The 12,057-nt window shown below is 38.5% G+C and overlaps 2 protein-coding genes across 2 annotated transcripts in view; one reads left to right on the top strand and one right to left on the bottom strand.

Moving 5' to 3' along the window:
• Window positions 1-1,060: 1,060 nt before the first annotated feature.
• LOC111873885 (DET1 homolog) lies at window positions 1,061-10,324 on the bottom strand. Its single transcript, XM_023868947.2, has 5 exons — window positions 10,188-10,324; window positions 9,031-10,090; window positions 7,868-8,151; window positions 3,999-4,205; window positions 1,061-1,851 (listed from the first exon to the last, which is right to left on the bottom strand). Exons 2-5 carry the CDS (start codon window positions 10,024-10,026, stop codon window positions 1,668-1,670), a joined length of 1,671 nt encoding a protein of 556 aa, XP_023724715.1. The 5' UTR covers window positions 10,027-10,090; window positions 10,188-10,324; the 3' UTR covers window positions 1,061-1,667.
• A 227-nt stretch (window positions 10,325-10,551) lies between these two features.
• Window positions 10,552-12,057, top strand: part of LOC111873873 (uncharacterized protein C3orf38 homolog) — a 14,183-nt gene continuing 12,677 nt past the window's right edge. Inside the window, exon 1 of the mRNA XM_023868923.2 lies at window positions 10,552-10,811. The gene's annotated coding sequence lies outside the window, so the exon portion shown is untranslated. The remainder of the gene's footprint in view (window positions 10,812-12,057) is intronic.

Here is a 12,057-nt window from a genome sequence, read left to right as displayed (position 1 = left end):
GCTGTGAATAGCCAAAATCTCCAAATCATTAATGACATTTAAAAATCTGCAGGCCACTGAATAACTTATTATAACTTGCTTTAAAAGATTATTATTGTTACTGTTATAATAATAATAATCTAGTTTTGTCTAAATGAAGTAAAATGTGATTTCTTGAAAATTGTTATTTTATAACCCTGTATTAGTTCTTGTTCATAGAATTAATACGATGGCAAAAAAAGATGGGAATGAATACAGAAGTTGTCATGGCCTATTTTATACGTGGAAGCGTAGTGGTTAAGGTACTATGCTACAAGTTGGAAGGTTGCAGGTTAAAGTCCAGATGAGGTCATTGGATTTTTTCAATTGGCCTAATCCTTCCAGCCGCACTAGGCCCTGGGGTTCACTCAGCCTCTTAACAGAAATGAGTACCAGGAATTAATTAAATAATTTTCCTGGGGAGTGAAGCACGGCCGGCGTGTAAGACGCCATCTTTGAGCCGATTGTCAAGGTAATGTGGGATCCTTAACATCTCACAACCCTATGGGCCTTCACGGCCTGTTACAGGGATAGCTTTACCTTTTACTTTTAACACCAGTGGTTCACTGTCTATTGCCATCATGCTGAAACCCTAAGAAAATTTTTGCATGGCCACCATGTTATTTTATGTGCTTTACCAAAAGTTTAATATTTTTTAAAGATCTATTACTATACATCATTTCAGAACCCTAAATTAATTGCTTTTGTCCCTCACAAGTTCATGCTTCTGCCACATTTTTATTATGAATGAATGCAAGAAATTATGAAAACAGAATAGCCACCGATGCTATAATATTCATACCAAGTTTCAGGAGTACTAATGAAATGCTTTGGAAACAGAACTGGGTGGACTCACAGCCACGCACACACAGATATAGCATGGTACCTCAGAAGCCTACTCCCCTCCTCAATGGAGGAAAGTAAGCTAAAAAGGATTAACCCCCCCCCCTCAATACTGTCTTCTGCCAGTTTCTATCTCATTGTGATATGAACAGAAAGAACAGGAAAATTTAGCAGAGAAGGCCACAAAAATAATCCAAACTTAAAATCTGATACTGGTAAATTGCAGATGATCACAAATGAATACAAACATTCATTGGAAGAAAGAAATAATATCTGATAGTTCACAGCCAAAATAAAATTGAAAGACCAACACAAAAGCAGCTGCAGGACTGCAAAAATCTGCTGACTACAAATCGTTCCTTAACAAAGCTGGTATACCACATCTGTATCCTTTTCCTGCTAATCATGTACTTGCGAATGTCAAAATGAATTCTGGGTGCACAGAGAACAGCCTGCCTCAAACAGCATCCAAGCTCTTTGTTAAGGAACCATTTCTGAGTATAATTTCTACATTATATTTTTATCCTTTTTTGTTTCACTGTTTGTTTTTTAAAGATATTAACTGTACCTTCAACCAGATCAACATCTGCATATGCTTCATTAAAAACAATAAAAATCAGCTTCTTACTGACCAACAAATACAACTTATGAACATGAGAACTTCTTTTACAAAACTTACAAGTACAGGAAAATCCAATTACAACTTACTGCTTATACTTTTTTTATAATTCCTGCAATCACTGTAGGTAAATAACACAACATATATGTAAGATGTGATTAACAGTTTCACATTATTAACTAACAAATCAAACGTGTCGAATATGGAAGTTAACAACATATTCTGCATTTGTTCTTTGAACACTGATAGCAAATGGATCAGTTGGGTGGAATGTGAAGGCAACAAGGCGTCGAGCTGAAGGAGGTGGACTCTTCCCAAGAACTCCTGCATAGATCTGAAACTTCAGTAATCCTGAATCACGCGCATAAAATCTGAGAAGAAAAATAAAACATAACAGAAATCAGCCCAACAGTTTTCAGTAATTTCACATGGTGCTGGTAACAATCTTAGAAATTTGTAAACTTACCTCTATTACAAAATAGGCTGTATGTTCTGAAATGCCTGTGAAATGTGAATTTGCATTATGTGAACTCAAGTTTTACAAAGAATAAGAACAAAGAAAACGAAACATTTCTTCTACTTCACACACCCTAAAAATACAGTCAGCCAAGGGACACTACATTTATTTGTTTTACGTTTTCCCCCAACTTCATCACAAATCGCATAATAATTCACAAGTCAGCTACTTTGACTGCACTTCTTCCTAATATCTGAACGGATTATATAACTTTCTGCATAACTAATCTGACACTGAATCAACAACTATCCTCCCACAAGTTCCAGCTCTATTTAGAGAAAGTATGACAGTCTATACTTCAGCCACTAAAAAGGTAAAGCTATCCCTGTACCAGGCTGTGAAGGCCCATAGGGACGTGAGACGTTGAGGATCCCACACTATCTAGACAATCGGCTCAAAGATGGCGATAAGACTGTCAGCCTTACGCACCGGCCGCGCTTTACTCCCCAGGAAAATTATTTTTAATTAATTCCTGGTACTCATTTCTGTTAGAGGCTGAGTAAACCCCAGGGCCTAGTGCGGCTGGAAGGATTAGGTCAACTGAAAAAATCCCAATGACCTCATCGGGACTTGAACCCACAACCTTCCAGCTTGTAGCATAGCCCCTCAACCACTACGCCACAGCGTATACTTAAGCCACTGGTTTTCCAAAATCTGCTAAAGGTTATTTATTGAAGAATTAGCATCATTTCCTTGCCTTTTGCCCAAGAATCTTAAGAGAGTTATAAAATGTTTTAGGTGTAACTNCAACCCTCTGCCTCCCTCCCGTCTGCGGTGATGTAACAGGCTAGTCAACACTCTGCCTCCTTACACCACGGTGACGTGTTGCTAGGCAAGCAGTAAACGTGACGTCACACAACAGGCAAGCCATGCAACGACTGTTGCTAGGAAATTGGTAAACACGATGGTACTAAACAGCGATACCTATTACGTAACTGTTTTCTGTGTTGTCCGTACTGAGGCTGAATAAGTAGCAGTTGAGTTTCAATGAAGCGATCACCGAGTTCAGTGATTATTGAGTATTGAGCGGGTTACTAGAGAGAGAGTAACCAGTCAATTGCTGTCTATCTTTTGCCAGAGTATTTGTGATACTGCCAATGGCAGTAATGTTGAGATTGTAAATTGTGTGATTGTAAGAGCAAGTGGAATAAATTCGCTATATCAAATAAGGTGTGAAGTTATGTGTCGCGTGACATATACCCAACACATGACAATATATATATAAATGACAAATATCCTGGAAGTGTGCAAGATTGTGCTATAAGAATGATATGCACAATATCCTGCCTCTTATTTTGTGTTAAAAACAGTAGAAGAAAAGGCAAACATTATGTAGGCATGGTACATTTCTGCAGAAAAAGCACAATTGGTTATCATCATGAAGCAGGTCCTGATACTTTCAAATTTATACCTGTAATAATTTGGCTCTTAAACTGTCCACAAGTAAATTCAGTCGAACACCACTGAATATAGCTTAATTTATGGTTACGCTTCAGTTAATGTTCAATTTCAGTGATCCAATTAAAGTTCTTCCATTTAAATTTTCCTGTTTTGTGTTCAAATCCACTGTTCGCAAAGAAAACCTTGATGGGGATTTTATTGTATAATGGGGAGACTGGGAATATCTACATAAAACACTGTCAGAGAAACTTAATTTTGGTCCAAACTCATCCAACATGACCTCTGCTTTACCTGAAGCTCTAACTGATCTTCACCATTTTTTTTAAAAAACTACATCACGTATAGAAGTATAAGATATAAACTATACATCTCACTATTACAGCTTCCATATGAAACATTTTTTGATATACTATTTAAAGAAATACATGTAAATATAATTTATGGTTCTTACACAATGTGTTTTTGTAGTGTGACTAGCTCTGCAACAATAAACCTGTATCCGGAATGGTCTGATGGAGCCTATACAATAACCACTATACAAAATACATTTCAAGAAAACTTCTATATCTAAATAAAATCTTAATTGTAGGTGTAGTGTACCTGATCGGATGCTCGCCACAAGCTTTCGGTCTCTCCATGACAGACACCCATTTGTCATCATAGCTGAACAGAGACAGGTCTAGATATGGAGAGCTACTGTAGGACTGGGCACTTATTGGTAGCTGTGCCAGCAACCTTTTTGTGGCTTCAGTTGGTCCTCCAAACCGAGCACTAACAATTGTTTGCTTGAAGCGCTGTTGTATCAGTCTGCAAGAAGTGGCATCACTTTCATTCTATGATCTGTAAACATGTGATGTCAGGGACATAAATATCTGGGGAGCAAGGAACAGGATGTGCAATATGGAGCCTATCCTACCCTACCTTCTTTTCAAGTAGTACTCCCAGTTTTTGCAGATCAGGCTCTGGCAACTAAGCCATGTTGGTATAATCCAAACATCGATGGACTAAAATGCAAACTTCTGTCTATGGCCTTAAAGATAACAATTTTGAATAATCTCAAGCTTGGGAAGAAAAATCTAGATGGAATTCAACAGACATTGAGGCTTAAATGGGTCAACACATCATCCAACTTCTTGAAAGCATGATGATGTAAATAAGCGCAGAAAATGATCAAGGATAAAGATAGGAAGCCTGAGCCTCTGCTTTAAATGTTTACATTTTACAATAGGGAACATCAGCTTCCTTTGTGACTAGTTTTTCTTGCACATAAAGCTGATTACTGGCATCAATTTAACAGCTGTAGATAGTGAACGAAAGATGATTGAGAATTGATGCCATAATACAACTGAAGTTCTGGGAAAAACTATTTGTCTGCTATCCTTTGATGTGGTATGGACAGCATAGAAAACATGTCAAACAATTCTTCTATTGTTTTGTGTGTGTATTTGTTGCTGTGGGAACATTTTCCAAGCCATTTGCTAGAAACAACACACACATAACAGAGCTGAGAAAAAAAAGCAACTGATTCTAAACAACCTTATACATTCAACACATTTCATTTTTAAATGCGTTTTATTTTTACAATTTTAGGTATCTGCATATTAGCAATCTCTCAAATGAATCTAGTACTTCTTTGTATATGTACAGGTACTGATGAAATTAACTGTACTGAAATAATGAAAATGCTTGTTTATTATGACACATGTATATATCCATTTTTTGACAACAAAGAAGTTGTAGGGTTCTATCTTCAGGGATATAACATGACATAAACTGGTAAAGTCTGCTTGATGCCAGCTTCACGCTAGTTTCTTGCTTCGCTCACTCTAAATTCAACTAAAATAAGTTACCAGATTTTATAAATCCATATTCCAGCTAACAGATNCGTGTCTCACGGTGTTGTCGCTTGCAGATTTACTTATACTTTTTCTTCAACCCTGAAGATGGGGGCGATACGTTCCTCCGAAACGTCGGTTAACACCACATATACACGGTGCCAAATCCCAGAAGACTGCTTTCTTCAGATCTTTTATTGTTTTTGACTATGGTACCAGATAATGATCACTCTATGCATCAGATGGTTGCCAAGCAAAAAATTAAAGACTGATTTATTAATCTGCATCAAGGGTTGGCAAGCAATGAATCAGTGGCAAATACAGATAGGACTGTACTATAAAACCAATTATACTCTGTCTATATTGGGAAGGAGAATGCATCATCAATAGTGGCATAGACCACTGTGTCATTAGAAAGTTACTAGATTCTATTCTTAGCATAACTGTGGTGCTCATACACCACATGGGAATTCAAACATACTTGCTTACAAGGGATTTTCCTTCCACAAGCCTGCCTACACAAGATATAACATACCCTGGTTCATGGACTTTACGCTGAAGAGAGAGAGATGAAAACAGAATACATCGGATCAAAGCATCTTATATTATGTGTAAACACACAGAAATAATACGGTAATTAAACTGTCAATTATAAAAACAAAACTGAAAATACTGTCAGGGGTTTGTGACCAGGCAGAGAGTTTGGACTGATAACTGAATTTATTCGGTACTTACTACTCTTAGCTACAGACAATTACAACATGTTCACTATTCTTCACAATCACAAAGAACTACGGCACATTTCAAGTCTTTCTGGTCTGCTATATCTTCATGTACCAACAGTGAGGCTTAAAAAAATCTATCCCATGTAACCACAGAGGCCCACAGGGGTGTGAGACCTTGAGGCTTCCACATTTTTCTAGACAATGGGCTCACAGATGGCAGGTGAGTGTCAGCCTTACGTGCTGAGCGGTCACACTTTACCCCCAAGATACTCATTTCTGTTAGAGGCTGAGTTGACCAGAAGGCCTAGTAAGGCTGGAAGAATTAAGTCAATTGATAAATCAAATGACCTTCTCAGAAACAAAATCTGATTCTGGCTTGTAGCATAGTGCCTCAACGAACTACTCTAGTGCTAGAACAATGAGGACTCTCTCTAATGCTTCCATGCTAGACAGCTCCTGGCTTTGGTATGGTAATTTAATGCTGGCCTTTGCCAGCACAATCATTCTTTGTTCTGAACCTCATCAGGACCTATGACCATTGCTTTCTGTCTAACAACTCTCAATGTTAGTGTGCTTCCACAGCCTGCAGCTATCCCAACAGGAATGTCCCTTTGGAGCTGAACATACATGCTACAGTTTGGTGTGTGGCCCCAGAACCTGGTTGCATTGCTTGGCTACCCACTGCCTACAGGGGCCCATCTAGCCATGCTGCAACCACTTTCCCACACCGAGTCACTACCACCCTGCTGCTTCTCATCATATAGGGGTATGAATGTGGTCGTACCCCAGGGCACCACAGTGGCACTTCATTGCTCAAATGTAGCACATACCACCACAAATTAACTGAAGCATTGTGGGTGCACAAGAAATCCAGCTCCGGGACAAACTCATCTGTGATTCTAGTGAAGAATGCCGAAGTCATCACTGGACACCACGCTAGGGCCAACTATACTAATGGTTCCTTCACGACATGGATTATCTCCCCTGATGCTATCTGCAGAACTTACGGCCTGATCAATTCTCTCTTGGGCAGTTAATTCTCCAGAGATGTCTGGCACACCCCAGTGTCAATGGTCATGGGACATCTGTCCCTCAGCATTTAGGCTGTCATCATCCTTCCTTGTCGACACACTGTGTGTAATAAGAAGGTGAGAGTGACGGCACCAGTGCCTTGTTCTTCAAGTCCTCTACTAATTTCTCAAGTCTTACTTGAGCTCCTTCCAGGAAGTCCTTCTGGAGGCATTCCTGTCAGCACTATCTCTGAGGATAGATTATGCCCCCAGTGCAGCATATAGGTTGCCCAGTCATGCAGCATTTGATCCCTGGTGACCGTGGTTCCAAGGGTACGCCATCCCTTAACACTCATGGCCACCCATGCTCCCTGGCTGCTACCTTCACAACCTCCAACCTCGAGGCCTGGCACAAGGCTCCATCCAGGGTCGTAACATAACTTTGACTCTGACTTTATTCTTACTTCTACATTCAAAGTAAAGATAATAAAGTCACCATTTGTAATAATATACATACATGCAGGACTCCAGAGATTTGCTTGCCCATTTGCCATAGACAATTCCTACTGAGTACATGCTGATATTCATTCTAAGTGCAGTAAAATTTACTAAATAATTCATCACATATAAATTTTAAACATCAGATTAAATAATTATTCCTTTCATTCCCTGATCTTAATTGGCAGTGATCCTATAAAATTGTGTGTACTGCATACTGCATGTGCAATTTGTTAAGTGGGCAGTAAATTTAACCCACATTCCTGCAGCCTATATATATCTCTCCCCATTCATACAAATTATTGGAAATATATTGCAGAACAACACAAAAATCCCAGAGAAAAATTTGAAACAATTTAATATGATTCAATACCAGAAACATATACAAATCAATGAATTACCTTGCATAAATATTATTTGATGGAGAACATGTGAATTGTGACTCTGAATGTAACTTTGCATTTCGAAATAAGTCACAAAAATGTTCAAACAGCTGTAGGAATTCTTCAGATGTATTTTCATAAACAGCCAAAACTTCAGTATTCAAGATGTTGTAAACAACAAAGAAGGATGACTGTGCATTTGGTTCTGATGCTTGCAATGTGACCACTTCTTCCCCTGCATACTTCACTAGCAGATGGTTCTCGTCCAACAACTGCATTTTCCACATCCGTAAAGATTTGAACTAAAAATATGGTTCACATGATTAGCTTTTCATTGTAACATGTATTATGGAGATCATTTTCAGGACAGTAACAAATCATAATAGTTGTGTAATTTCCTGAAATGAGATCTACATCATAATGTAAAAATTTTATGTTGGCAATAAGCAACTGGCAGCCCATCTAACTTCCCAGCAGACCTGTGGAATAATAACACAAATGGAAAATTAAAAATGCTAATATCTACAAACATCTGCATCACAGCGAAGTTGCAGTGCTACTCTGCTACACAAAATATTTACATAACTCCTCTCATTTATACCAATAATTCTAGTTAACTGAACATATAAAATAAAAACTAATTCAATAAATATAACTTTCATTGCTTTTATTTGGTTTGCGACTCAGATAAGCTTTCTAAATTTGTCCTCTTGTACCAGATGTTGATTACTGTTGGATTACATCTTAGTGAATTATCAGTACTGGCATTTTAATTTTGAAAAAAAAAATCTATCACAGAAATAATGCAGTACATTGTATGTTCTTAAAACTCATAATTACACCTAAAACACTGCAAAAGAAATTCAAAGTCATCCCTGTGCTCAAACAGCATTCTATTAGGACACTAGAGGAGGGGCAGAAGTGAAGTTCCTAATTTTGCGCTAGGTGGAGGTGAGTGGACACATGTGCTGGCTGCTGTACCACAAAGATGAGGTCTCTGATCATATAAGAGGTTGATCAGGACACAAAAAAAAATAATTTTTTACCTTGGCAGGAACTGAACCCCAACTCCGCACCATAGCCAATCACTATAGTCACTGACTCCTATAGCTCACTTGGTAATACTACTGACATACTGAATTCATTTTGCACACTTTCTGTTCAGTTCTACTGAACATTACCTGATCAAAGTGCTGGTAAAATTTCCGAAGTTCATATGGATCACCCGCTGTGTCAGATATGTGCTTTGCTCTTTTAAATAAGAACACAAGAAGTCTATGCTTCAGTGAATTGATTGTTGCATCCCTAAAAGGTCTGTATACATTAGATCCATTTCCCTGGGAAATTGCAGATGATAAAAGAAGGTCATCATCTTCATAGCAGAACCTACCAACTGTATGAACATTGATAAAAAATCCATCAATCAGCTGAAATATGTGGATAAGTTGGTGCTGAACAGATAGTACTGCTAAAGTATCCTTATACAGATATAAGCCTTGGTTATGTGAAAGATAGATTTTATCGACTTTAAATGTTCTTGTGTCACACAATCGTCCTTCCTGCAAATCCACCAAGTGTAAAGAATAATCCTCAAGTGGTGAGCGAGGATTAGGTGTTACAGCTTCATTATTAGTATATATCTCGTAAAAATGTGGTCGTAAGTCATCTGGAATGTATACTGCAGATCCTACAATGACATAACAACCATCATCGGTGAAAAGACTGCATTCTCTGTTGAGCTGCTTTCCGCTTTGAGCTACATTGACTGTATATTTCAGTTTGAAAAATCGTTCAAAAACCTTACTGCGTATATAATCACTCCTCTGATCACTCTCATTGCCAATGTATTCTCCTTTGCAACCATGCACTAAATCAGCTGCTGCAAATGAACCACGATATTCATAAATTTCAAGTGATGTCTGATCTGATGAGAAGGCTATGAAATGTCGACCATCTGGGCTGAACTTTCTCAGAAAACAGGGTGGCTTCTCAACGTCGACAATAGTGAAATTGGGGAATACATTCTGATGAAATTCCCGCGCAACATGAAAATGAGTACCAGGTTTGATAGCCCCATAAATCTCCCTCCTTATCATCTTGTTAACAATATTTTGCGGTGGGATTTGTCGAGGAGTCAGAGAATATTTACAGCTATCTTGAGACTGAGTTACATCCATCACTGATCATTATCACCAAAATTACATTCCGAGGATTACTCATGTTGATGTTTACAACCATTACCTAAAAAGAAAAAGCGATGATTACATAAAACAATATAAATCAGACATTATTCTACAAAATGCGTTAACAGTTATGATAAAATATAATTCACACTAACAGTTGGGTGTGAAACAACTGCTTACAAACTCCCACACCATTATTTCACAACCCTCCAGTACGCAGATTCAGAACTTCAGATTTTAGATTAAATCAACTCGCCACTTTCACAAAAGTACGCCTAAACATCACTGACATCACAGATTCAAATCATCATCGACTACGTTCAGAACTCTGGCCCTCTGGTCTGTGGTTCAGGGCCTACATCATCATCATCATCATCATCATCAGTAATCTGTCAAGACGACAGGTCCACATTCTATTCCAGTGGTCGGCGAACCGGGGTAAATTACCCCAAGTGGGGTAAAAATGAATTTCTTGGGGGTAATGAGGACTCAATAGACATAAATGAAGTTATATAAAAAACGCGTTCCTTGTTACGACAGAAATTTTTCTTCCGGCATACAACCATCCGTAACAACGGCTGCTACGGAAATTGTTTAAGAGTCCATCATGGCAGCGTGACATCATCACTAAACACTTCTATAGATAAACGCACCCAGCACGTTGTGGACGATAGCTTTAGTGCTGGCTCGGCAGCCAGCAGAAGCGCCCGTGTTGTATACGTTGTTTTGGCCTAGTCACCTATTGTTTTATCTTGTGCTCAAAAACTTCGACGATCAAGGTAAGATAGTGTCTTGTTAGCAAGGATTTACTATCAATAAATTCATTCATTCATTATATAATAAACAAGCGAAATGAAGTTTTTCATGAAACCGACGCACTATCATTTATGTGCAGTAGTAGCAGTTTGATCTTGTCACACTGAATCGGTAATTTCGTGTTATAGTACATGTGCAACTAACCGCCTGAGCTATGGCGCGGCCTCCAGTACTGACTTACACATATTGTATATGCGGAGGTTTCCTCCACATTACGCGTGTCCTCGTGTAACTATGAAACGCGTGTGCTGAAGGGTTAAAACTTTTTGAATCACTGTCTTTTTTTACCCCTCAGATGACATCAACTAGAAAACGAATATACCAGGAAGAGTTCCTCAATTATGGGTTTACACAAATAGAAGACAAAGGAATAATGAAACCACAGTGTGTTGTCTGTTTGAAAGTACTAACTGCAGAATTTTTCAAAAAGAGTCAGTTGAAGAAACACTTGAATAATTTGCACCCACACCTGTCCAAACCGCGGGAATACTTTGCAAATTTGGAAATGTCTGTCAAAAAAGAAGACTGAACAGCAACTTGAGAAGTACATTCGATCAACGTTCAGCATCAAAGGCCAGCTTTGAAGTGGCCTGGTTGATTGCCCGAAACAAGAAACCACATACTATTGGTGAGCAATTGGTTATACCAGCAGCTTTGAAAATGGCAGAAATTTTGTGTGGTCAGAAAGAAGCTGCGAAACTAAATTCAGTGCCCTTGTCTGCAAAAGTCGTGAAAGAAAGAATTTCTATTTTAGCAGAAAATGTGAGGGAACAAGTTATTTCTTCAATAAAAGGGAGTAAATGCTTTGCTATTCAGCTTGATGAAACTACAGATGTCAGTAGTAATTCGCAGCTGATGGTGTATGTTCGCTACAAAGGTTTACATGTAATTGAAGAGGAGTTGTTTTGTTCTCCCCTCGAATTGCGATCTCGTGGAATTGATGTCTTCAATAAAATTGAATACTTTAATAACGCTAATTTAAAGTGGGAAGACTGCATTGCTTTGTCTGTTGATGGAGCTCCAGCTATGTTGGGTCATATTAGTGGGTTTTCGGCTTTGGCGAGAGAGAAAATTCCAAAAATTGAAGTTAACCACTGTATGATCCATCGCCAGGCACTGCTTGTGAAACGTTTGGAACCTGCACTGGAAGCCGTCATGCATGATGTTATCAACGTTGTCAATGTCGTCAAAGGACATGCACTAAACACG

Source organism: Cryptotermes secundus, unplaced genomic scaffold, assembly GCF_002891405.2.
Source record: "Cryptotermes secundus unplaced genomic scaffold, Csec_1.0 scaffold459, whole genome shotgun sequence".
In the NCBI taxonomy this organism is placed as follows: Eukaryota; Metazoa; Arthropoda; class Insecta; order Blattodea; family Kalotermitidae; genus Cryptotermes; species Cryptotermes secundus.
This window is presented reverse-complemented; position numbering and strand designations above follow the sequence as displayed.

Coding starts and splice junctions, on each gene's coding strand:
- LOC111873885 (XM_023868947.2), bottom strand. CDS start 10,026: ATGGATGTAACTCAGTCTCAAGATAGCTGTAAATATTCTCTGACTCCT. Junction 8,152..9,030: donor TTTACCAGCACTTTGATCAG/GTAATGTTCAGT, acceptor CCATATTTTTAG/TTCAAATCTTTACGGATGTG. Junction 4,206..7,867: donor TCAAATAATATTTATGCAAG/GTAATTCATTGA, acceptor CACTTCTTGCAG/ACTGATACAACAGCGCTTCA.